This window comes from Carettochelys insculpta, chromosome 1 (genome assembly GCF_033958435.1).
Source record: "Carettochelys insculpta isolate YL-2023 chromosome 1, ASM3395843v1, whole genome shotgun sequence".
Taxonomy (NCBI): domain Eukaryota; kingdom Metazoa; phylum Chordata; order Testudines; family Carettochelyidae; genus Carettochelys; species Carettochelys insculpta.
The window spans coordinates 227,895,657-227,923,425 of record NC_134137.1 but is presented as its reverse complement, the minus strand read 5'-3'; the positions used below and the strand labels follow the sequence as shown (position 1 = coordinate 227,923,425).

At 43.1% G+C, this 27,769-nt stretch overlaps 1 protein-coding gene across 2 annotated transcripts in view; it reads right to left on the bottom strand.

Annotated features, from left to right (window-relative positions):
• Window positions 1-27,769, bottom strand: part of STXBP5L (syntaxin binding protein 5L) — a 443,298-nt gene that overhangs the window by 108,250 nt on the left and 307,279 nt on the right. For both annotated transcript variants that reach the window (XM_075000721.1, XM_075000731.1), the window contains exons 15-16: window positions 18,734-18,951; window positions 829-1,001 (exon numbers count right to left, since the gene is read on the bottom strand). In XM_075000721.1, the coding sequence (XP_074856822.1) occupies window positions 829-1,001; window positions 18,734-18,951 (391 nt within the window). The remainder of the gene's footprint in view (window positions 1-828; window positions 1,002-18,733; window positions 18,952-27,769) is intronic.

Below are 27,769 nucleotides of genomic sequence, written 5' to 3'. Positions count from 1 at the left end.
AATCATCAATAACTACTCTTAAGTATGGTGTATAACTGATCGTTTTTTTCACTCTAACACAAAATTCATTTAGACCACATTCTACTAGTTTGCTTCTGGAAATGCCAGAGGGGCCTGAGTCTTAACCCTTACTAAAATCAGGAAATATAAAGTCTATAAATTCCTTACTCCCACCCATATTAGGCCAATAACTCTACATCTATTTCATTTAATTTCCTTTATGTTTTTATTATTGTTCAATAAATACATAGGTTTATTTCTATAAATACATACATGTTTTTCCTCAAAGATCGTTGGTCCATGCTAGAAGGAATGCACATAATGGTAGTTAATGACATGACTGTTTCATGGAGACCACTTTGCCAACTCAAAAGACAATAATAATTTCCCATATAAACTACAGACTTCTGCATGCTGAGATGCTTGTTTGTTTGCAGTTCAAAAATTTGGACTTGTTTGTTTTCATATTGGCGTACCAGTTCAGATCTAACTTACAGGCCTCTCTCAGTACATCTTCTTTGGCATAATTGCTTATCATCTTCCTAATCTTTATTGCAGATTACTGTCCCCTAATGTACTGAACTGTCTTAGTCCAGGTTGAATCTTACTTGATATTTTATATGACTTTTTACCTATTTATACCCTCTTTATTTATTTTACAGGTGTTCTGTACAGATCCCATTTTAGTATCATCTGTGAATTTTTTAATATTTTGTCCTCCTTTTCCATCCAATTCATTAATAAGTTATTAAATATGATTTATTTAAATGATTTATTTGAATGAGAAGAATGCATTTTGGACATCTTGAAATAAGTACATTACTTTACCTAAGACATGGGACACTGTCCTTCATCATTCCTTCGCATGCCACAGTGTTGGTACTGCCAGAAAGGCTCTTTAAAGAAGGAAGCTGAGATGAGGCATCTGGAAATGGAGGAATTATTTCTGGTTCAGGAGTAATATCATCTTCTACTTCATACTGAAGTCGCACCTCTAATGACTGAAGTAAATAAAAATCTAAGTTATAATTTATTAAAATGAGCTACTTAGACTTCATTGCTTTTAAACAGATAACTAATTCTGTTTCTAACAATAAAAGTACATTTATCATTGCTTTCAGTTATTACAGAATACTGTTACTCATTATCAAATTAAACACCAGTCTCTGAAAACAATCCACCTGCCCCCAAACTTGTAGAGAATTACCCAGGTGTATGCTTCCACCAGTGACTGTGATTCAGATTCCTTCTGGCTGGTGAAAGAGACTGAGGATATCTGGGGCCTCTCCAAATGGAGATTGCCAACACTTCGTATGAAGAGGGAAATCTAGCACCTGCCACACAACACGCACAAATTCAACAAGATCTCAAGAAATATCACTCATCAATATTCGCACAAATTACTGCCCCCAACTAAACTTTTTCTGAGCAAGCTAAAAATGACTACCTACCTCTTGTAATGATTATGTTTTGCTTAAGTTTAAAGACTGGAAGAAAAAATGTCCTGCTTAACATAAAACTGGGAGACAATCTTCAGGCAGAAGGCTGGATGTCGCCAAAGCTTAACCTTACATAAAACTGTGTAAGGAGGTTCATATGTAGGACCTTAAGCTTGGATACCCTCATGGCAGATGTTATTGGTATCAGAAGTGCTCTCTTCAATAAGAGCAAAGAGCATATTACTAGTTCATCAAAGGGTGTCCCCATTAGTCTGGAATGAACCAGGATAAGGTCCTCAGCTGAGACTCTCATAGTTGAGGTTATAGCCTGTCGAGTCCTTTAAGAAAGCATCCATCTATTGGATTGTCAAAGACCAACTGGCTACCTCAACTGTGATTTCTGCTTTTCACCTAGAAAAGTGGACTTTTGCTCTATCCTTCCCCTGTCACTCTAGGTTCCCAGGATGTGTTAAAGGAAGTTGGCATAAGAATCCTGCAATTATTCTCCCTAATTCAGGGAACCTTAACCCAAGACTTCCTGACAAGGGGAAGATTGGCAGGAAGTGTGAATTCATATAGGCAACCATCTTGGAGAATCACACTTACCAAAGGAAGCTATTAATTTTTCTCCTTTGTAAACTTTCCAAATAGATCCCTATTTTAGAGAGATTAAAAAGCTGTACCGACCCTCCGGAAGATAGTTGCGAGAAATACTAACCACATAGTGATTGCAGGACTCTTCTGCTGAATTAGACATCAGATCTATACCAAAAAACCTAGAATGCAAGTTACACTGCAAAAACATGTTTATAGAGCTTCAGTATGCCGATCATATTTCAGTCATGGAGATGTGTGAAAGCAGGCTTGGAAGATACATTAGACTTAGCTGGCTGTCCAAAGGACATCTGCCAGACTGTACCAGTCAAATATTGATCTGATTTGACCTGTTATGATACTGAGATGGGAGAATAGATGGGGAGGGCTCTGAATGACTACAAAGAATTGTTTCCTTTGTAGGTCTTGCCAATATGCTCAAGGTCTAACTGATCATCATATTTGGGGTCAGGAAGGAAATTTCCCCCCAAGTCAAATTGGTGGACACACAACTGGGGCTTTTCGTCTTTTTCTTCAGCATGAGGCATGATCATTTGCAGATTCAAATTAGGGTTGTCAAGTGACTAAAACATTAATCATAATGAACCACAGTTAATTAATAGCAATATATAATCTATTTCAATAGTTTTATATCTTCTACATTTTCTAATATATTGATTTCAGTTGCAACACAGAATGCAGTGTACAGTACTAGCTTTAAATTTATTTTATTACAAATATATTTGCACTGTAAAACCAAAATAAATGTTTTTCAATTCACCTAATACAAATACTGTACTGCAAACTCGATCATGAAAGTTGAAAATGTAGAGTTATGTACAAAAATATTGCATGAATGTAAAACTTTAGAGCCTTCAACTCCACTCACCCCTATTACTGTTCAGCCATTCACTCAGGCAAACAAGATTTTTTGTTTTGTTTTTTAAACACACATTTGTCAGGAAATAATGCTGCCCACTCCTTGTTTATAATGTCACTTGAAAGTGAGAACAGACATTTGCATGGCATTGTTGTAGCAAGCATCAGAAGATATTTACATGCCAGATGCGGTAAAGTTTCATATACCCCTTCACGCTTCAATCACCACTACAGAGCACATGCATCCAATGTGATCATGGGTTCTGCTTGATAACAATAGAAAGCAGTGTGGACTGGTCCACTTTCATCACTCGAGACAGATGCCACCAACAGCAGACTGATTTTCTTTTTTGGTGGTTTGGGTTTTGTAGCTTCTGAATTGGTGTGTTGCTCTTTTTAAGACCTCTGAAGGCATGCACCATACGTCTTCCACCACAGATTTTGGAAGACACTACAAATACTTAAGCTTTGGGTCAACAGCTGTAGCTTTAGAAATCTGACTTTGGCACTTTATTTTTATTTTGTCACATCTGCAGTAAAAGCATTTTAAAAGCAAACTATACATGCTGGGTTGTCACACAAGACTAGGATAGCACAAAATATATAGCAGAATACAGGTAAAATCATGCAGCAGTAGACACACAATTCTCCTCAAGGAGTTCAGTCACAAATTTAATTAACACTTTTTTTTTTTTAAGAAAAAAATCACTCTCAGCACGGAAGATCATCCTCTGGAATGGCGGTCAAAGCATAAAGACATATGAATGTTTGGCATATCTAAAGCATAAATATTCTGCAACGCTGGCTATAAAAGTGCCATACAAAAACCTCTTCTCACTTTCACATGATATTGTAAATAAGAACTGGGCAGCAGTATCTCTTTTAAATTGAAAGATACTTGTTTCTTTTAGCGATTAGCTGAACAAGCAGAAGTGAGTTAACATGCAGGCTCTACAGTTTTACAGTTTTTGTTTTGAGTGCAATTACATAACCAAAACATCTACTTTTGTAAATTGCACTTTCACGATAAACAGATTAAACTACAGTGCTTGTATGAAGTGAATTGAAAATATTATTTATCTTTTCTACAGTGAAAATATTTATAATCAAAATTAATATAAACTAAACAAAATGGGCACCATATACTTTGTAGTTAGTGGTGTAAAGAAAAGGAATATATTTGAAAGGGTAGAAAAATGTCCAAAATATTTAATAAATTTCAAATGGTATTCTGTTGTTTAACAGTGTGATTAAAACTGTGATTAATTGGAAATAATTTTTGAGTTAATCACGACATAATTGTGATTAATCAACAGTCCTAGTTTAAACTAGTGTAAATGTTGAATGGTCTGGAACTTGAAGTCTTTAAACCATAACTTAAGAATGTCACTAACTTAAGAGTTTATGGATCTACTGAAGAAGTGAGTGGGTGATGTTGTGTCTGCAATGTGCAGGATGTCATGAGACTAGATGATCAAGATGGTCCCCTTTGACCTTAGTGTGTATGGCTGATTTATTTGTGCTTGTCTGCTTCCTAGTCTTATTCCCACATGCAATAAAATGTCTGTGTAGCTTGTGTATAAGTTTGATCCTATTTAGATAGTAATTAGATGCCATTTTGCATCCACATTGTGAAGGTTTGTATCCCATGGACACATAGGCACTGACTTCGTGGATACTGTAGGTGCACACCACCCACTGGCAGCCAACCTAATCTGCCCCCAGGCCCTCCTGCTTACCACTGGCTCCCTGATCAATTCCTTCCCCTCCCTCGCAGCACCTCCAGCACACGGAGGAACAGCTGTTCTCTTGGCAGGAGTGGAGAAGGAGTGACATGGTGCACTCAGGGGAAGAGATGGGAAGAGCAGGGACAGAGTGGGGGTGTGGGAGAAGATGTGGAGTTGGCGCAGGGCCTGGGACTGAGCAGGGGTTGAGTAGGCCTGGGAAAAACTGGAAGCTGGCACCTGTCCCTCGATGTGAATGAGAATAGAAGAAAAATACAAGGCAGGCTTATAAGATTGTTGAGAAGGAAGCTAGGATCCTTTTTAGACAGGAGTTTGGGGTGTGGATGTAGGACAAAAGTATCCTTATGGAACATAGTGTAAGAAGGATGAACCAGCATGACCTGATGGGCTGAAGTTGAACATTATCCTCAGAGACAGATGGCAGAGAAAACAGTCCAGTAAATGCTGGAATGGAAGAACCTACTTACTTTGAGATGTTAGATATCTTTAAGCCATCAGGGCCTGATGAAACCCATCCTAGAATATTCAAGGATCTGATAGAAGAGATATCTGAGCCATTAGCTATTATCTTTGAAAAGTTGTGAAAGTTGGAAGAAATTCCTGAAGACTGGAAAAGGGCAAATATAGCACTTAACTATAAAAAGGAATTAAAAACAACCCAGGAAACTACAGACCAATCAGTTTAACTTCTGTGCCAGGAAAAATGATGGAGCAAAAAATCAAGGAGTTCACCTGCAAATACCTGGAAAAAAATAAGATGATAGGTAACAGCCAGCATGGATTTGTCAAGAACAAATCATGCCAAACCAATCTGCTAGCTTTCTTTAATAGAATAACAAGTCTTATGGATAATGGGGAAGTGGTAGACATGGTATATCTAGACTTTAGTAAAGCATGAGATACAGCCTTGCATGACCTTCTTATCACCAAACTAGTGAAATGCAACCTAGATGGGGCTACTATAAGGTGGGTGCATAACTGGATGGATAACTGTTCTCTGCAAGTGATTATTAAGGGTTCACTGTCATGCTGGAAGGGCACAACAAGTGGGGTTCTGCAGGGGTCAGTTTTGGAACTGATTCTGTCCAATATCTTCATCAACAATTTAAATAATGACATAAAGAGTATGCTTATGAAGTCTGCAGATGATACCAATCTTGGAAGAGTTGCAAGTGCTTTGGAGGGTAGGGTCATAATTCAAAAATCTGGAGAAACTGGAAGAATAGTCTGAGGTAAACAGGATGAAGTTTAATAAACACAAATGCAAAGTACTCCACTTAAGAAGGAACTACCAGTTGCACATATATAAAATGGGAAGTGACTGTCTAGGAAGGAGTATTGCAGAAAGGGAATGAGGAGTCATAGTGAAGCCCATGCTAAAGGTGAGTCAACGGTGGGGTGGCAGAAAGCAGCAGAATGATTCTGGGATGCATTAACAGAAGCATTGTGAGCAACACACAAGATGTAATTTTTCCACTCTACGCTACTCTGATTAGGACTCAGTTGGCACCACATTTCAAAAAAGATGTGAAGAAATTGGAGAGAATCCAGAGAAGAGCAACAAAAATGATTAAAGATCTAGATAACATGACTTATAAGGGAAGACTGAAAAAAACTGGGTTTGTTCAGTTTGGGAAAGAGAAGACAGAGGGGACATGATAGTGTTTTTCAAGTACCTAAAAGGATGTTACAAGGAAGAGGGAGAAAAATCATTCTCCTTGACCTCTGATGATAGGATAAGAAACAATGTGCTTAAATTGCAGCATGGAAAGTTTAGGTTGGACATTAGGAAAAGTGTCCTCACTGTCTGAGTAGTCAGACTCTGGAATAAATTGGCCAGGGACGATATTAAGAACAGATTAGATAAATATCTGTCAGGGATGATCTAGATGATGTCTGGTCCTGCCATGACAGCTGGGGACCAGACTTAATGACCTCTTGAAGTCCCTCCTAATTGTAGTATTCTATGGTTGCGTCTACACAATGAGATAAATTAGATTTTTAATAAATTTGATTATTTAACCTCAGTATTATGAATTCAAATTATCTACAAAGCTTTTGGAAATCTGACCCATCATTTTTCCATGTCGAGTCTTTGCATCCCCATTTTCCCATGCAAGTTCAACAGCATGAGCAGTGCATTGTGGATACGTATTCCACAGTGCCTTAGCCCTGGTTGTTTGTGGGTGTTTCATGTTTGAATCTCAGAATTCCAAGCACTGTTCCAGAATTCAGAGCACCAGTTAACTGCATGAAAAATGAATTGGAGACCATGCCTTTTCCTGCTGCAGCATGGATCCCCAAATACTCCAACTCACAGCACACATTGTTTCAGCAACCACACTGACTGTTGCACAATTTTTCTTTCAATTACAAAGCTCAGTGACGATTGGGTATCATAACGGTGCTGCTGATGCTGATGTTTTGAAACAGTAAATCTCCCAACTGAGGTCCAGGAACTCACAATGGCTGGCCGCCATGAATGCATTGGTGACAGTGAAGTGGCGGTTCTGGACTTGTGAGATCAGCACACACTGGTGGGACCACATCGTTTTGGAGCCCTGGGACAACCAGCAGTGGGTGCAGAACTTTCGCATGCACAAGCCCACTTTTACAGAACTTTGTGACGTGCTGGTGCCCGCCCTGGAGTGCAGCAACACAAAAATGAGGCCAGCTCTAATGGTTCAGAAGCGAATAGCAATTGCACTGTGGAAGTTTGCAACGCCCAAGAGTTACAGGTCAGTGGCAAATCAATTCAGGGTTGGTAGATCTACGGTGGGGGCTGTGGTGATGCTGGTGGCCCATGCAACCTCTCAGCATCTCCTGAGGAACACTGAGGTTTCCCAGGGTAATGCACATTCCTGTCACAGCCCCGGACCACCTGGCCTCAGCGTATGTAAACAGAAAGGGATACTTCTTAATGGAGTTGCAGAGGTTGATAGATCACAAAGATCGTTTCACTGACATCAACGTTGGCTGGTCAAGGAGGGTTCACAATGCACACATATTCTGAAATTGCGGAAAGTTCCTGGATGGGACTTTTCTCCCTGCTCAGAAAAATCAAGACTGGCTATCTGGAGATGTCTATTGCTATATTGGCTGATGCTGCTTACCCTCTGCTCCTTTGCCTTATTAAGCCCTACACAGGAGCCCTGGACCCAAGCAAGGAAAACTTCAATTACAGACTCAGCAGATACAGAATGGTGGTGGAATGCGTCTTTGGATGTTTAAAAGCAAGGTTCAGATGTTTATTGACATGTTTGGACCTTTCTGAAGGTAATGTCCCCATTGTGATTACAGCATGCACTATGTTGCACAACATTTATGAACACAGGCGGGAGACTTTCCCGTCCATCTGGAATGGTGAAGCGGAGGCCATAGGCATGGTTTACTCGCAGCTACCTACACAACCAGGCACCAGTAGCCACACTGAGGCAGCAGCCATAAGGGATGCTTTAAAAAATAGCTTCAAGAATGATCTGTAACACACATGCTACCCATGTTTTTCTGGTGACATAATGCCATTAAATCATACCTTGTCTTCAAGAATGAATGCTTTTTGTTGGTGGGAGTGGGTTAAGTTTCAGGAAGTAGAAAGCATGTGGCGGGCAGCAGTGCCTTCAGCCTCCCACCCCAACTTGCCTGGTTTCCTCTTCTGTGCATCCCTCAGCCACATGTTTGCTGCAGACGTGGGAGTATCAGTGGGGAGCTGTACCTTCGGTGCCTCACCCCCGCAACCCACCCAATTCTCTCAGCCGCGCATCTGCTGCGGACCAGGGAGTATCAGTGGCCAGCTGTGCCTTCAGCCCTCCCCCAGCCGCCCGGTTTGATTTGCGTTTCCATCCCAGCTCCCTCCCAACCATGAAATCACACTGAGCTCAAAGGAATGATTTTATTTTGGGTGGAGGAGAGGTTTAAGTTGCAGGGAGAAGAAGCCTTCTCAAAGGTGCTTGAATAGCCTTTTGTAGTGGCCCTTGAGGCTGAAGTGGCAAGCTATCCTTCTCCTCCCTCCCCACATGTGGGGACCACAATGATAGGGTATGTGCGACCTCTCCTCAGGGGACTCCAGCCAGCAGGTACTGGCTGCTGCACTGCTGGGTTGGGAATCCCTCTGCAGCAAGGAGCACAGGACCGCCACTTGCTCTGTAATTGCCATTACGATCTTTGCAGCAGCCTCACTCTGCCTTGCCACTTGCTGCTGCTGGAGGTCAAGCATTCTCTGCTTAAACTCTGCTCGACTCTGACACCACTCCGCTGCACTATGACAACACTGAGCAACGTCCTTTGTCAGCTTGGTGTGTTCTGCCTCAGTCTTTTCCATATGCTGCAGGATAAGATCTTGTTTGCATTTCTTTTGTCTGCTGTTCTTCTCTGCTTCGCTGGACATTGGCTCTGGAAAATGAAGGTCAAAATTAAGATACAATTCACATAATCTGCTTTGAAGTGCAATTAATGGGTCTCTGTGTCTGCTATCAGGGAAAGTTAACTTTCTGAAGGACATTCATGGCTTAGTAAGGATGGAAGACTAAGCATGCATTTCTCAATACATCACTTGCCATCACTTATCCAGCACATTTCTTTGTGGACATGGTAAGCTGTAAGTAAATGTCCACTTTTTGGGGTAAGGGGAGGGCTGCAAAGCACAGAGAGCTACCAGGTGTCCTGGGGGTGTCTTCTGGCAGGGAAAAATTTTTTTTGACCGTTTCCAGAGCAATTCTCCCCAGTGATCAAGCCATGTGGAGGGGATGATGCAGAAGGGTTCAGTTACAGCCACATGGATCACTGCATGGGGCGGGGTTCAGTGTACAGTGAAAGAAATGTAAAGAAAAATAAAATAAATAATGCAAAGAAAGGCTGGATGTATAGGGACATGGGAGGGGAAATGCCCAGAGAGCTCTGCAGCTACAGGGTGCGGGGAATTCAAAACAAATGCTATTTGGAAAGGAACATGGGATAGCATGGCAGCCACGTGGTACCAGGGAGTCCTGAAAATTAAAAGAAATGCTGGTGGAAAGGCACATGGGAGGGAAAAGCCCAGCAGAGCATGGCAGCCACATGGCACCAGGGAGTCCTGAAAAATTAAAAGGAATGATGGTGGAAAGGGACATGGGAGGGAAAAGCCCAGCAGAGCACGGCAGCCATGTGGCACCAGGGAATCTTGAAAACTGAGAAGAAATGCTGGGAGAAAGGGACATGGGCGTGGAGAAGCCCTGCTGAGCCTGCAATCCACATTGAGGAGTGGGGATGGAGCACCTGCTGGCTGCTGCAGGCAAATGTAAATGGTGGCAGGAAGCGTGTTTAAAATTTTTTTTGCAAACTCCCATGCTTCTACAGGTTGTCAAAGACGACATCACCCTCCTAAAACTAACAAATATGGAGAAAGAACAGCTACTCCCACTGTGTGATCAAAAGCCTGGAAAATTTGTGAAAACGCTGTGTGGCCCCATGACACCAGATCACTACCTGGTTGCCTGGCGTGGCAAGGTGCGCTACAGTGGAAGCCGCAAAAAGTCAGGCCTGCCCAAGAACCTCATTGAAAAGATACAAGACTGCCTGGATGAGGCCTTCGAGGAGATCTCCAAAATGGAGAAGCACTCGATACCAAGAAACATTAACTTGCAGTTCTGAGGGGCACAGAACCATAGCTAGTAAATCTGTACCCATACACAATCCTATACCTATACTCACCCCAACCTGCTTCTAGCATGCAGAATAAATACTCACCTTGGTCCAGGAGACTCAGGGACCTGTGTGGAGGTGACCAGAATGGAGGGGCCCACCATGGAGGGGCCTTGATTAGAGGGGAACGGTTCCAGGTCTATGATGAAGAGCTCCGGGTTGTATGGCACAAATTCCTCTGTCCCCTGCTCATTGTGCCTTCCTCCTCTCCGTTGCCCTCTTCCTCCAGGCTCACCCCGAACTCCATACCAGGGCCTCCACAAGTGGTGTAATTCAGACTGGGATCTGTAGTGGGGTTGCTCACCATAAGCACATGCAACTGTTAATAACAGTGGCAGATCCGTGGAGCTCCCCTGACCACTGGTTGGCTTCCTGGACTTTTTGATAGGCTGCTGGAGTTCTTTCACCTTCACCCATCTGCACAGCATCTTAGGAGTAACCTTGTGAGGTCATCTCGCATGACATCTGCTCATAGATTGCTGCGTTTCCCTTGGCCACCCAAAATCTCTTCGCCTCCAACTGGTCTCCCCAAATCCCAATAAGATCCAGAATCTCCTGGTGGGTCCATGCTGGGGCACTCTTGCGAGCCTGAGAAGTGCTAGGCAGATCACTACCCTGAGTGCTCATGATTGCAGTAGAGGGCTTCCGATAATTGCTACTGATGCAGTGCAATGGCTACCAATGTGGTGCAATGCGATGGGCAAAGGAATTTTTTCATAATGGGCACCCTTTATATTTGCAGGGCTGGGCTGCTAAAGTGGCCATACATGGAGGGTCACCATGTAGCTTTGTGGGGTACATATAGGACACCTCTATAAGCTAATAAACTCAAATTAAGGACATGGTGCTTTCACGTTAATCTTGATTTGAGATTTTAAATTCGAATTTGAGGCTGTACCTGCCCTGTAATATTGATATTTTGTAATTGGCATTACAGCTCAGTAAATCAAGATAATAGTGTTAACTGTGAAGACAGTGACATTTTAATATCAAATTAACACCTTGAAATTCAATTTTATCTCATAGTGCAGATGCAGCCTATGATTCCTACCTCTTGTATTGGCCGGGGACTCCTCCATAGCCCTAAATGCGTACCTTACCAGTATTTCATAAAAGAATCCTGAAAGATATAAAGAAAGGGGAAGGGTACAAACCCAGAACACAGATTGACTGGAAGGTTTTAAGTACCAGAAGGATAGCTGTGTTAGTCTATATCCACAGAAATAGTAAGAATTCCTGTGGCACCTTATACACTAAAATATATTTTGGAGCACTGTATCTGACAAAACAGGTCTTTGCCCATGAAAGCTTATGCTCCAAAATATTTGTTAGTCTATAAGGTGCCACAGGACTTCTCTCTTTTTTTTTTTTTGGAAGGTTTTGATCATCTCATTAGATTTGTTGTTTGGAACCCAGTGCAGGAGCCAACCTTGCTAATCAGGCAAGATAGACAGCTGGCAAAATATTTAGATCTAGGTATGAGAGATGAGTGCTTCAGGGAAGTCTTCTGACCTGCTGTATGTCAGGAAGAGTTTTACTTCTGGAACCTGAATGAAACTGTACAGAGATCACAACACCAGAGAGTTTCTTTGGAGCCCCCTTCTTCAAGATGTCCTCTATCTTTTCCTAAGAAATCTGGACTCTCAAAGGAAGACCTCGCTACCATGGTCAGACATCCAGTTGTAAACTCAATTTTTTTAACCAAGATCAGGCCATGGTAACTGCTGTCCTTACAGACTTGGGAGTAGTGTCAGATGCTTTTCACAGTGGAGCATGTTCTCATTTGAGAGCTGATCAAATAAAGAAGAATCACATCAATAACCCCATAAGGAAGCAATATTTCACCAACATTAATTGACAGGCAGTGATTCGCTGCTGCTGTGTGACTGAAGAATATTATCGCCTTACCATAAGAGAACCATTAATTTGTACCCCTTTCTACATATAAAGACATACAATCTATACCCTGGTGATATTTTGCATTGGTTCCCACTACTACCAGAAAATAGAGAGTTGGGTGACAGTAAAAGTACTGTTGTGAGCTGCATGAAATGTTATTATGGGCTGTGGGGGTGGGAGGAAACCCTCAGGGAGACTGATGCAAGAATATACACTCCAAATTAGTACCTAAAACAATATGGTTATGTGACTCCACCTGGGAGTTTCAGATCAGGTGGATGGAATGGCTTTTGTTCTGGGTAAAGTATGTACGTATGTATGTACGTATGTGTGCTCAGGTGTACACATGTGCATGTCTGTGAGAGAAAGGAGAAAAGGCACCAGAAAGAGAGACAAGCCAAAAGCAAGAAAGTCAACAGCAACCTGCTAGTACAGTGGAAGAAGCTAGAGAGAAATGTTTTTGGATCCTGTGTTGGCTAAAGAGGCTTGAAGGTTTAAGTTAAGTAGACATTTTTTTGTTTCTAACTCCTCCTGTGTCAGAAAAACAGGACCTTGTACGTTCTTTGTAAATGGATGGGATTGCCTTAAAGAAAAGACCAGACTCCATCATCAATGTCTACCTCAATCTGACAAAACTCCTCCTCAGCCTTGGCTTTTCTGCAATTTCAGGTTGATTGCTTGCCTCAGAAGCTACAGCAGCTCTCAGTTTAGGCACTTTTTCTCGAGCTCAAGCTTAGTGTTTGTTGAGCTACTCTCATTATTGGCCAGCATGGGGAAAACAGGGGTAACCAGTCTCTGTGGCGGGCAGGACAAACCCCTTTACTAAAACCAGTCCTTTTCCAGTGCTGATATGGGGAGAGGATAGTAAGTGGAACCCAGGTCCCGCCTTTTCTCCAGGTTCCTGGCCAGGGACCCCATGAAAGCAGCTATCTGTAATGTCTCCAATAACAGGCTGTGTGACAGCTATAACCCCCTACACCTCTTCCCTACAGCCCTACCCAGCACCTTTCTCACCCATAGGTACTTCTTTCTGGTACCTTCCTGTGCTTGCTCCTCCCTCCACAGAACTTTGTCTGCTCAGCTCCTTGTACTTACTGAGCTAACAGAGGAGTATACCTTTTTAACCAGTCTCAACTGGTTCTTAATTAGCCCCAAGTGTTCTGATCAGTCTGACTTAGTTGACTCTGGAAACTGCCCAATTGGCTTGATTGCCCTGATTGATTTTGACAAATTCCTGTTAATTCTGGATTAGAGTTTGCTAACTCACCCTAGGAATAGGGACCTATTTAATCTGGGGCTAATATATTTCCCTTCTACTACTCTGTTGTGGCCTTCTGATCTGACTCTGTTACACTCCAATTGGAACATCTTCAGGGTCCCAAACTTCCACTAGCACTAAGGATGAAAAGGCATAATGGTATTGAAACCCTTTTGAGGAGGTAGAAACAGAGAATCTTAGAATGCTAGAACTGGAAGGGACCTCAAGAGGTCATCAAGTCCATTTCCCTACTCTCACAGCAGGACCATATACCATTCCAGAACATCCTTGAATAGATGTCTTTTTGCTTTGAGGCAGGAGGCAATGAAAAACTCTGTCTCATCTGGGGAAGATGAGGATGGTGAAACCCTTTTTGGGTTATCAGACACTTCCAACTGTTTACCCTCTATTACAACTTATCTGGGGCAACTCCTCTGACAAAGTCCATGCTGGTAGCAGCAGCAGGACAGCTAAGTCTCACCTCCTTAAAAAATGAACAGCTATGTGAATGAGGCCTTTCTGTATGTCTTTTTGCAGGCCAACCTTTAAGCTCAAAGACGTGAGAAATTAGAGGCAAGGGAGGAAAAGCAAACACTAAAGTTTCTCTCTAGTAATGCGAGAAAGTAGCCACACTCTAGGTTTCAATTCTGCTCTGACGCATAATCTTGAAATCTTTATGTTTGTGGCTCTGGCAAAGAAATCTGTGGGCATATTCTACTTTCAGAGACTGATGTGTAAGATAATAGCTTGAAAACAGCCCAGGCGTATGGAATTAGTTGCTGCTGACCAAGTCAAATCTACATGGCTGTTAATTACTCTTGCCAGAGGAATATCCTAAGAATGTGTTCTCCGCTGCTGATAAATCAGAGGTGCAGCTTCTCTGCCAAAACACTTGCTTTTTGTCTCTTTCTGTTTACATAAGCAAGTGGCGCTAAACTGGCCATCTGAATCAGGTGGGGGTCAATGTCCCCTCCAATAATTTCCATCCATGACTTGAATAAATTTTATTATGCACTGAAGCATGTGTTAATGTGTACTACCAACAGAAATCTAGCTGTGGGTGCTCTGCTAATCAGCTGGGAGGCATTCAAATCTCTCCTGAGCAGATGCAAAAGTGCCCAGCTTATACAGAACACTATCTTTAACTTGTGGATAGAAAGGTGATTAACATAGTATTTACATAGTATTCTGTGATACCCTTCTTGGCTTTGGTCCAGCATCCTGAGTGGACAGTCAAGAGGTTGCAGAATGCTGCAGGTCTTGCAGATTGTTTATGGGGTATCTTGCAAAGGCATCCTCTGCCAGGGATTTACTGGAAAAGATTCCTATCACCTAATTCAATGACCTTTCTCTGAATTTCTCAAGAAAAATAGACCGTTCCCTGCTAGTCTCCTCACATGTTCTCAAAAGCAGGGAAGGACTGATGCTATGATTGAGTGGGGAATTTCACAGGGCCCTTTCCTCAGAAGATTTTGGTGAGCCACTTAGAAGTGACCTTGGGTCCCATGTCAGCTGGACATCCTCTATGTACCCTTAAGTAGAGGGCAAGTCTGAGCAGGAAGGAGTGGCCTCAGCCGGCAAAAAGGCAGAAAGAGCCTGATGTAATGCTTATGCCACTACCTGGAAACCTATTCTTTCTAAAGAGAAAGAACAGTTCTGGAGCGAACAGCTGCATGTCTGAGCCACAGGGAGAAACAACTGATGAAGAAAAGCTGAGGAGAAGCTTTGGTGGAGATGGCAGTGTTCAAAATTCAGCAGACCAGACTAGATGTACCATCTGCATAAGAGACTATGGTAAAACAGCCCTTCTCAAAATAGTTCATGTAAACAGTTCTAAACTGGAGTCAAAATTTGAGATGTAGAACATTGAATTTGCAAAGATTATTGCATTCAGCAAAAGCCATTCCTTGTGGCAAATTAGCTAAAACAGAATGCTGGTGAAAAAAAACAGGTAACAAGAGTGGTAGACATGGAGTGCCCATGTAATTATCTAGCTATAAGATATAATTGGAGATACACATCTCCTACAACTAGAAGGGACCTTGGGAGGTCACATAGTCCAGTCCCCTGCCCTCTTGGCAGGACCAAACACCATACCTGACATCTATTTGCCCTAATCGGCCTCCTCAAGGATTGAACTTGCAACCCTAAGCTTAACAGGCCAATGCTCAAACCACTGAGCTATCCCTCCCCCACAAGACTCTATGAATACTCAGATGAAATAATGTTATGAATATTGCATGTGACAGGGCCAGTGAAATAATTTTATTGTGCATAGAGTGGTATGACTTTCCTGAAAGGATGTACTGATCTAGCTTAATAGGATGCTGTGGGAAAATCACGTGTGCAAGTGACAATAACTAAATATAATATAATACCCATCTCCTGCACCCTTCTCTCTCCCAGACCCTCACTCTCATCCTGCTCCCATACGCCACCTCCCAACCAGACCCCATACTCCCACCCTCCTCCTGCACTCTATCTCCAGCCCCCTCCTTGCACCCCCACTTCACTCACCTGTAGCCTTTCCCACACACTGAGCCCCTCATTTTTGACCCCATCCCAGCACCTGGGAGGCCACACAAAATCTACTAGCCCAGACCCCCCAGAAGAGTTAATTTGGCCCTGGGAGAAGCTCTTAGTCTCAGTGTGTCCCCCCCAACTACACCAGGAATGGAGCACAAGTGGAACCCTGGCACCTAAGTTGCATGAGTGAAGTGAATGTCTCTGTCTCTCAATCTCTGTTTTTTTTTGTCTTCTCAGTGGCTACGTCTACCCTAGCCCAAATCTTTGAAATGGTCATGCAAATGGTCATTTCAAAGATTACTGATGAGGCACTGAAATACATATTCAGTGCCTCATTAGCATGCCAGCAGCCACGGATCTTCAAAATTGCTGCTTTTCACTGCCATGCGGCTTGTCCAGACAGGGCTCCTTTTCAAAAGGACCCCTCCAACTTCGAAATCCCCTTAATTCCTATCTGCTCATAGGAATAACAGGATTTCGAAGTTCCCGGGGTCCTTTCGAAAAGGACCTTTGTCTGGATGAGCCGCATGGCAGTGAAAATCAGCAATTTTGAAGAGCCGCGGACTCCAGCATGCTAATGAGGTGCTGAAGATGTAATTCAGCGCCTCATTAATAATCTTCGATGGCCATTTCAAAGATTTGGGCTAGTGTAGACATGGCCAGTGTGGGGGGTACATCAATGAGGTTTTTGTTTCCTCCTCCTCACTTGGGGGCCCAGTCCATGAGAGTTCTTTTTTAACCTCCTCACTTTCATGTGGCCCCGACTGATTTTTCTGTGGATCAGTGGACACCAACCCAAAAAAGGTTCCCCACTCTGGTTTAGAGTGAACATCTGCTATTCGTAACCAATCTATTTAGTATATTAAGTCTAGTTTGCATGTTTTTTAGTTTATTTGCCAGGTAATCTGCTTTCATCTGTTTGCTATCACTTGTAATAATTTAAAATCTGTATTTTGTGGTTAATAAACTTGTTTTTGCTTTACCTAAACCATTGTATGTGAATCATAACCTGGATCAAAAGCTGTTGCATATTCCTCCACATTGATGGAGGGGGGCAAATATTATGAACTTATGTTGTACAGTTTCCTGTACAGTGTGAAATGGTATAATTTTGGATTTATAATCCAGAAGGAGTGTGTGACTGAAGAGCTAAGAGTTACTCTGGCTGTAGCCTTCATATGCAGGGGCTGGTCAAACAAACAGTCTACATGTATCTGCAGCTGGATGTGTCCCTACTTGTATGTATGCTGGTAAAAGTGCAGGCTGGAGCCTGAAGGGCTATGCAGCTCGTCACAGTGAAACAGTATAGAGAGTTGTCCAAGCAGGTAGGCCAGGTGGTCACAGTGGTATCCTGACTCTAGGTGGCACCCTGAAGGGAACCTTTCAAACTCCAACAGACAAGAGCAGGAGAGAACGGTGGCTAATTGGAGGATAAAGGCATACTCCCATGATCCAGACCAAAATGACACAGGAGTTTTGTCACGATGGGAGCCTTGAGCTCCAAATGACCATATACGTTAAAAAAGCCCTCTCAAGGGAAGGAAGAGTGTCAATTCTTAGGCACTGTCCAGGGGACAAGCTGGAACCAAGGGAGACTCCATGGAAGGAGTGTGAAGAAGCTGGGCCTTCCCGAGATCTAGGGAAAGGTAAGTGTTAGGGAGATGCAGCGACATGTAGAGACTGGATTATGGTTTTAAAATTTGTTTTCTCTATAATGCTGTGGTTCTAAATAAATAAAAGATTGGCTTAGAAGTGTTGTTTGGTCACTGCTATCAGAGGGAACAGAACTCTAGGCACTGAGACGAAGTTAAATCTGTTGAGCTAACCATGGGCAGAACCTGGATACTGCAGCTGAAAGCCCAGTCTGAGAGCAGGATAACTGAATGATTCCTCCACAATGGAAGTGAAAGCTTATGGCCTGAAACCTGAGGGAAAGGCACTGAAAAAGACCAGGAAGGGTAAGAGGGGCAGTTAGCCCAATAATCATGACAATAATGTTGATTGTTTAGAGGTAAATCATCTATCACTTCCTGTATTGTCTACTTTTTTGCAGAAACAAAGCCAGCATTAGTTGACAAAAATATTTTAAACCAGAAATAGGATAACAAATTTTACTTTGTTAGATACTAGCAAATGTTAGATTCCTTTGTATTACAAGCACTAGGAAGATAAACTGAAAGCCATCAAACTCTTGAATTAAAAACAAAAAAGTGATATTACGTGCGATGAAATAAACTAACATATTATATTAAAGAGGCTCAGAGAGAACACTTTGTATATTAGTGTGAAATTGTTTACTAAGAATATCTGGCCTGCTCTTGGGTGCCACAAATGTATGCTGCATGATAAAATCCCACATGGTACACAACCAAATATTTCTGGAGCAAATAACAAACAAAGACCTATTCTAATGTCTTGAAAGCTTTAGTCTTAATTTATTGCTATATTTTATTCCTATTGCAAAAGGGCAGAATCCTGGCCCCACTAAAATCTATGTGAATTTTGACATTGACATCAGTAGGCCTAAGATTTCACCCACAAAGTTTAAATAGGAATGCTCCTAAACTTATATTGAGGCAGCTTATTGCTTTTATTCAGGTACGTAATATTGCTTGAGCATCCTCACATAAGGCATTCAAATTTAAACATGATGGCCAATATTATTTACACTTTTCATTCTGCATCATATGTGAACAAAATTCTTAACTACTTACCACTATTTCAGTATTCAATTCGTGTCTGCTGAATCTGTAAATAATAACATATGCAGAGACTCCCGCCACACAGAATATTCGGCTTTCGGGACACCAGTATATCATCTGAATGGCAAAAGGATCTTCTTCTACAATCTCAGCTGTTGGTTTTCCTTCCCCTAGCTTCTGTTTTTCAAATACTTTTGAGGTTTTTAACTTGTACAACATCTGTAGAGTTACTGCAAAATATTAAAACACATCTAAAACTTTTATAGATTAAAACACATCTATACATCATGTCTACTTATCAGGTGTTTCAGCTGGTATCAGAGGGGTAGCCGAGTCAGTCAGTATCTTAACAAACAAGAAGTCCTGTGACACCTTATAGACTAACAGATATTTTGGAGCATAAGCTTTTGTGGGCAAAGACCCGCTCCAAAATGTCTGTTGCTCTATAGGGTGCCACAACACTTCTTGTTGTTTTAGCTGCTATAATTTTTCTGTCATGACACAGTATAACATGATCTGAAGGCTCATCTTAAAATAATATAAGAGGAATGCTAAGCTGTAAGGAAAAGTCAAGAGTTTCAGTCACACACACTGAGGCATGAACACTTGGTCAACCCTGACATTGCAGTGCAATAGCGGGGAGATGCTGTGCTGCACGCTGCACTGCTGGTGCTATCTTTCCCATGAGGCATTGAAGTGATATCTCTTTTGCCCATCTGTAAATGTTGTCCTGGTAGAAATTAGACATTCCATAGCACTTTCAAGGTTAAAAAAAAAAAAAAAGGAGATAATTCCTGTGACCTGGCCAGCTCCCAGCTTTGTCTGCAGAATCATTTCTGTTTGATTATGCTGTAAAATGCTTGGAATAGATTACTTATGAAATCATAATTTAGTGTATACAGTGCTTTTATATATATTAATGGTTTATATTTATAAAGCTATACAGATTGGCAATGTTAAAAATTTCTGTCAGGATTAGGACACCTTTATGAGTCTCATGCCCCAGTTCCAAAGTCATTACAGTCTAAAAGGTATGAAATGTGCTACAACTACTACATTCTATTCCATTTGAAAAATCTTTTACATCAGTACAGCTTACGGAGGAAAAAACATAGCAATCATATTCTTCTAAAATGTCTCCACCATCAAGATCAGTTTTGAAATGAGCTGCAATTTTAGTGCCTCTTTGTCTTAGTTTTACACCATTATAATTGCATTGACTTTAATTAAGTTACTTTAGATTAACACTGGGTGCAAAAGCAGACTCGTGTGCTGAATCATGAAGTGTACTTTAGATTTATGAAAAATTATTTTAAGACACTGGTGCTTTTAATGCAGCATCCAAGAAGGAAGTTACTCACCTTGGTGCAGTAATGATTCTTCTTCAAGATGTGTGTCCCTGTGGGTGCTCCACGGTAGGGGTTGGGCTTGTCCCAGCACCACAGATTGGAGATTTTTCCATAGCTGTGGTCAGCCAGACCTCGCATGCATGGCCGGCGCCTTGCAGCATTCGCGCCTTTTGCACACGTGTGGTCCGGCTCCCGCCAGTCTCTTGAATCTGCCCCAAGATCTGAAACACATAAAGAGGACTCCAGAGCGGGGAGGAGAGAAGGTCATGGAGCACCCATGGGGACACACATTTCGAAGAACAATTGTTACTGCACCAACAATTGTTACTTCACCAAGGTGAGTAACTTCCCTTTCTTCTTCAAATGATGTCCCCGTGGGTACTCCATGGTAGGTGACTGTGTAGCAGTTCCCTGAAAGATCAGAGGAGGGTCCAGAGTTAAGATTTCAACATAGCTGAAAGTACTGCTGATGCCACCGAAGCATCGTCAGCCAGTTGGTGCTGGATTGCATAGTGCTTGACAAACATATGATGAGATGACTATCTGGCTATGCAGCAAATGTCCCTGAGGGAAATACCTTGAGAAAAACTGTTGATGTTGCTACTGCTCTTGTACAATGTACCTTAGGTTGAGCTGGGAGTGATGTATGATGGACAGAGTAGTATATAGTGATACATGAAGTGATGAGTTTTGCAACTCGCTTAGAGGATATTGCTTCATCTTTGGAGCAATCAGCAATTGAGACTATTAGTCAGTCCATCTTGCAGAGTGGCTTGGTCCTGTCTATATAGAAAGCCAGTGGTCTCTAGGAACGTCCAGAGAATGAAGTGCTGCTTCAAAAGCTAAAGCATGAAGTTTAGTACAGAAAAAGGTAATATAATTGGCTCATTGATGTGGAAGTCAGAGAAGACTTTGGGGATGAAGGCTGGGTGAGGTCGTAGTATTATGCCTTCTTTGCTGAAAACTGTATATGGTGGAACTGCCATCAGGGCTGCCATCTTGTTAACTCTGCAAGCAGGTGGTATAGCGAGCAGGAAGGCCATTTTCAGAGTCGGCATTTGAAGGGAAGTGGTAGCCATGGGCTCAAATGGCAGTCTGGAGAGCATTCCAAGCACCAGGTCTAAATTCCATGGCAGAGAAACGGGTCTCCGAGGGAGGTTGAGGTTCGCGGGTTCCTTTAGGAAGCGTTTAGTAATAGGATGGACAAACACTGATGTACCAGCTATGGAGTGTCTAAATGCTGTAAGTGCCAAGAGATGCACTTTTAATGAAGCTAGTACTAGATCCGCTTGCTTTAGGTGCACTATATAGTCAAGGATTGCGTGCAGAGGAGCTGTGTTCAGATCCGTGTGGTGTAGTGAGCACCAAGGTACAAATCATTTCCATTTTGATAGGTAAGTAGTTTGCATGTTTTGTCTCCTGCTGTGAATTAGTATTTCTTTGACCTGTGTGGAACAAAGATCTTTGGATGTGGTAAGCCAATTAGGAACCAGGCTGTGAGGTGGAAAGTGTGAACTGGGGGTGCAGTAGTGATCTCCAGTTCTGAATCAGGAGGTCTGTAAGATTGGGAAGTGGGTATGGAGGGCACAGAGGCTACGTCTACACGTGCAGCCAACATCGAAATAGTCTATTTCGATGAATAACGTCTACACGTCCTCCAGGGCCGGCAACGTCGATGTTCAACTTCGACGTTGCTCAGCCCAACATCGAAATAGGCGCAGCGAGGGAACGTCTACATGTCAAAGTAGCACACATCGAAATAGGGATGCCAGGCACAGCTGCAGACAGGGTCACAGGGCGGACTCAACAGCCAGCCGCTCCCTTAAAGGGCCCCTCCCAGACACAGTTGCACTAAACAACACAAGATACACAGAGCTGACAACTGGTTGCAGACCCTGTGCCTGCAGCATAGATCCCCAGCTGCTGCAGAAGCAGCCAGAAGCCCTGGGCTAAGGGCTGCTGCCCACGGTGACCATAGAGCCCCGCAGGGGCTGGAGAGAGAGCATCTCTCAACCCCTCAGCTGATGGCCGCCATGGAGGACCCAGCAATTTCGACGTTGCGGGACGCGGATCGTCTACACTGTCCTTACTTCGACGTTCAACGTCGAAGTAGGGCGCTATTCCTATCTCCTCATGAGGTTAGCGACTTCGACGTCTCGCCGCCTAACGTCGAAGTTAACTTCGAAATAGCGCCCGACGCGTGTAGGCGCGACGGGCGCTATTTCGAAGTTGGTGCCGCTACTTCGAAGTAGCGTGCACGTGTAGACGCAGCCAGAGACATTTGCTGAAGAAAAGGAAACCAATGTTGATGAGCCCATATAGATGCCACCAAGATCAACCTGACCCCTTTCATGTTGGCATTCTCTAGGACTCTTGGTATGAGTACTATGGGAGGAAAGGCATCAAGGAGTGGTCCCTTCCAGCTGAGGAGGAAAGCATCACCCAGGGAGCCCAGACCCACTCCCACTTTGGAACAATAGTAACAGCATTTCCTGTTTTTGTAGGTAGCGAAGAGGTCTAGGCTGGGGAATCCCCAGCGCTGAAAGATACAGAGAAGGACATTGCTGTGAAGTTCTCTTTTGTTATCTGGTGCAAAGTGTCTGCTGAGAGAGTCCACTGCAGCACTGCTGACATCAGGTAAGTATGAGATCACCAGAGCGATGCTGCTCTGAATGCACCAATTCCAGAGGCAAATTGCTTCTATACAAAGGGAGTGGGATTGTGCGCTGCTTTGACGATTGATATAATACATTGCGGCAATGTTGTCTGTAAGCCCTTTGACCATTGAAAACTTCCCTGAATTCCAGAAGTTTATGTGTGGAGGGGTGTCTCCTGAGGGGAGCACCAGCCTTGAACCAACATCCCATCCATATGGGCTCTCCATCTTAAGAAGGATGCATTTGTTGTTATGTGGAAAGAGGGTTGTGGCTGATGAAAGGGAATGCTGGACAGAAGGTTTCTTTGATCTGTCCAGCATTGTAAAGAGTCTTGAACTTGGCCTGGTGGTGCTACCACTCTGTTCACATTGTGTTTTGCGGGAGTGTAGACAGATGCTATTCAATGTTGTATACAGGAGAAGTGTAGCCTTGTGGGTTGGATTACATAGATTGTGACCACCATGTGGCCCATCAGTTGTAAGCATGTAATTATTTTGACCATAGGACTGTGTAGAATAATATCAATTAGGGTCTGGATAGCTTGAAATCGCTGGACAGGAAAGTAGGCTCTTGCTGTAGTAGCATCCAGTCAAGTGCCAAAGAATTCCAAATTCTGAGTGGGCTTGAGTGTAGATTTTTGGTTGTTTATCAGAAGACCGAGGGAGTGGAAAGTTTGACTGGTAGTGGTTACCATAGCAAGCATTTCCATTGGTGAGTGGCCTTTTAGCAAGCAATCGTCAAGATAAGGGAAGATTATGACGCCCCTTCGACAGAGATGTGCAAGGTCTTCAAGAACACCGTGGGTGTGGTTGAAAGACCAAAGGGGAGGACTCATTACTGGAAACAATCCATGCCTATTGTGAACCAAAGAAATTGTCTGTGGGCAGAGTGAATGGCAATGTGGAAATAGGCATCTTGAAGGTTGAGGGCAACAAACTAGTCACCATTGTCTAATGCTGAGATTATGGAAGCAAGGGGTACCACTTTGAACTGCTGTTTCCAGTTTAGGTTCCGAAGATCTAGTATTGGTCTCTATTTGTCTTTCCTCTTTTCAGTAAGGCATAGGACTTGGGTAAGAATAGAACTCTTTCCCCTTGACTTGCCTGGTACCCCTTCCACTGCTCCGATAAAATGAAGATGATCGACTTCTTTTCTCAAGTCCCCATGAGAGGGGTCCTTGAAGAGGGATGGGGTGGGCAGGGTGGTTGGTGGGATGGAAAGGAAATGTACTGAGTAGCCCAATTAAACTACTTCCAGAACTCACTGATCTGATGTAATCAGAGACCACTGGTTGTAGTAGAGTCTTAGTTGGTGACGAAATGTGGGTGCTGTGCATTTGTGTAGCACAACAATGGCAAGGGTGTGTTGGTCCTCAACTGAACAGTCAAACCTACTGTTTGTTAGCCTGTGGACGTTGGTTACAAACATTTTGGTTTCATCATCTCTAGGGTCACTGTCAAGAACATGATTGATCAAACCCACGCTGTTGGTGTTGATGCTCTTTTCTGTTGCACTAGCAGTCATATGCTGGTATGGTGTGCAACATCGGCAATGGTATGGGAGGGTGTACATCCCCAGGGTGTGCAGGGTGGTATGAGAGTCCTTGCTAGAATGTAGGAGTTCATCAGTTTTCTCCACAAGTAGTTTTAACTTGTTAAAAGGTAAATCTTTGACTTTGTTTTGCAGGTCCCTGGGGACAGCCAATTGCAGCCATGAAGCTCTTCTCATTATGACCTCCATCGCTGTAGATCCAGCTGCTGTGTCTACCATGTCTAAGGCTATCTGGACACCTGTTCTGTAGGAGGTGTAGCTCTCTTGGAAAACAGTCCTGAGGATAGGTCTCGTGGACTCAGGAAGATGTTCCATAAGAGTGGTTAATTTCATATAATTGTCACAATTGTGACTAGGTAAGTGCACAGCATAATGAGTGATCCTGAGTAGCAGTATGGCTGATGCATAAATTTTTCTGCCAAATAAATCTAACCTCTTATTATCCTTGTCCATGGCTGTGTTTTTGTTTTGAGGTACTCTCGATCTGTGCAGCACAGCCACAACAACTAAAGAGTTGGGCTGGGGACGGGTAAAGAGAAATTCCTTCCCTTTTGATGGGGCAAAATATTTCTTGTCCACCCTTTTACTTGTAGCTGGGGCAGAGGCTGGTGTCTGCCAGATCTCATCAGCTGCCTCTAATATCACCTCATCTAGTGGGATGTTTATTTTCAAGCTGCGAAGAGGTTGCAAGTTCTTGAGGAGACGATGGTGCTTCTCTTGTACCTCTGCCAATTGAACCGCCTGACTTGCTTCTACCCTCTTAAACAACTCCTGAAACTGTCTGAAGTCATCCGGGGAGAGACGTGCCCTGGAATCATGGCCTCATCAAGAGAAGATGAAGACTGGTCTGTTGGAGAAGTGTTGGGTGATGCATCTTCTGGATCTGAGACCTGGGCCTCCTCAGGCTCCAAGAGTTGGAGTTGAGGAGATGAAGGCTGAGGCTGTGAGGTGGGAAGGAGGGTACAGATGATTGCCTCGGGGACAACTCCTGAGATCTGGGCCGATAATGATGAGGGGAATAGTGATGACTCCTGTAGCTATAACGATTGTCACAGTAGCGGTGAGGTCTCTCAGGAGAAGAGTGACTTGTTATGTAATGGCGTCTATAATCTCTCCAATAACTGTCACATGGTGAGAGTGGGGAACGTGCAGCTCTGTATGACATCCTGGACCATGGCAGTGGAGAGATGGAGAAATGCCTTGAATGATGGTAAGTGCATCCAGGATCTTCCAGAAATGGAGATGGCAGTCTGAGGTATGGTGAAGGAAAAGAAACCATCTGTTCCTCAGTGCGGGAGGGTAGCACTGGTGACCTCGGTGCTGGAGGTGAGGGCAACAGTCCCAGTGAAAAAGCTGGCAAGGGAGAGTCCAGGGTGGGACTATGGTGCCTTGTAGGCTTTGAAGAGGTTTTCCTCAGTGCTGAGAAAGCAGCAGTGCCACTCAGTGCCAGGGTTTGCAGTGCCACAAAGGTCGTTGGTGCCATTGGTAGGCACCGGTAGAGCTGGTGCCATGGTTATGGCAATCAAAGCCACCGGTGTCAATGTTGCCCTCAGTTCCATTGGCGTTAGCATCTTCAGTGCCAGCGGTAGCGTCTTTTTGGTTTTTGATGCAGCTGCTGTTTTAGAGCGGGAAGACGAGGCACCAGATGTCCCAGGCTTATCTCCCTCGCTTACCCTACTCCATGACAGGAACTGTAGGGACCGAGTAGACAATGTCCTTATCTTTCTTGAGGGGACTGAGCCTGGCAAAGAGGCTCTCTGTTTTTGAGAGGCGGCCAAGTCCGCAGGTATTACAGAATCCTAATCTGTGGGTTGAAGGGCTTTGTCAAGAAGGATCATCCACAGCCTCACCTCTCTGTCTCAGCATGCTCTGTCCATTAGCTTGGAGCAGTGAGGACATTTTGGTGGAACATGGGCTTCACCCAAGCAGCCGATGCATGACAAATGGCTGAGGCCAGCATGGCCTCATGACATGAGTCACATTTCTTGAATCCCAGATACCCAAGCATTCTTCCTCTCTCTTCGTATTGTTATTATTTCAGCTTTGGTTTCAGTCAGAAACCGCTTTAAAATACTGAGTACTTCAACAATCACTGCAACCGTAGAGAATTTTTTGAAACGGTACCTAGAAACTAACTTACTAGTAAATAACTAACCACCACAACAACTAAATAACTATTGTGATAGGTTAATCTAACTCTGAGGAAAAAAAATAGTGAGGAGAACGGTTTACTCTATCTACAGATGGGGGTGGTTGAGAGAAACTGGCAGGAGCCAGACTGCGTGCATGCAAAAGGCATGAACGCCGTGAAGCACCATCCGTGCATGCACCATCCAGCTGACCACCACTATGGAAAAGTCTTCGATCTGTGGCACCAGGATGAGCCCAACACCTACCGTGGAGCACCCACAGGGACATCACTCAAAGAAGTTGGACTGCAACTTTAAGCCTCTGTCAATACTGTACGTTAGGGACAAGAAGGGCTCAATTTAATATTGCTCTTCACTCTGTGTCATCATTTACACCAGATTAATGGGTGTGAAACAATACCATTCTGATATGGTATTGTTCTACAATTATTTTACATCAGCTTGGATGGACCCTGGTGATAACGACTACACGAGATTCAGGCTACTGACTATGAATCCTACAAAATTCAGGCCAGTTACTCATTTGCAGGCTGCATAACCTATTCTGACAATAACCGCACAGCTCTGCTGGACTTTGATGTGGTGGAAAGAGGCAACAGAGCCAACCTCATACTTCTAGGAAGTCCAGTGCTATCCTTAAATCTAGACTCCTGTAGTCTGTGCATACCAGAGATGCAAGAATCATAGTTGGACCTGGTCTCTGCTCATCAGTACCACAGTTTTTCTTGTGCCTTTCTTCCCCTTGTGCGATTATTCAAGACTAGACAACACCTATTCCTAAGCAAATGGGAAATAGTGAAACAGTTCAGCAGCAAAGCTGAATTTTGAAAATTGGTTCACCGGCTTACCAATTCTGCACTCTCAACATACACATGGTTTGAGATATGAAAATACAAGATAACTAACCAGTGCCTAAAAGCAGAGTACTTTGTATCTTTGAAGATTATGGGGCTCACGGAAAACTTTGTAACCAGAAGACCTTTAACGCAGTAATAAGCAGGCACAGCAGTATTAAGAGACCCATGCAAGTAACTCATTTTTCAATGTGATGTCAAAAAAAATTTTTTGAAAGAAAAGTTGTTATGGGTTGAATGAAATGTGTGGTTTGATCTTAAACAAAATTCTTGATTTTATTTGCTAGTCCTGCTTTACAAAATCTTTTTTCAAAAATAAAATTGAAGCAAGATTCAAAATGAAGAGCCATTTCAAACTGAAAAATCAAAACATTTTGTTTTGAAAATGTCAAAAACAAAACATGTAGGCTACGGTTACACTGACCCAAACTGCTGGGAGCGGCATGCAAATTGACAGTCTCAAAAATGCAAATAGTCACTTATTTGC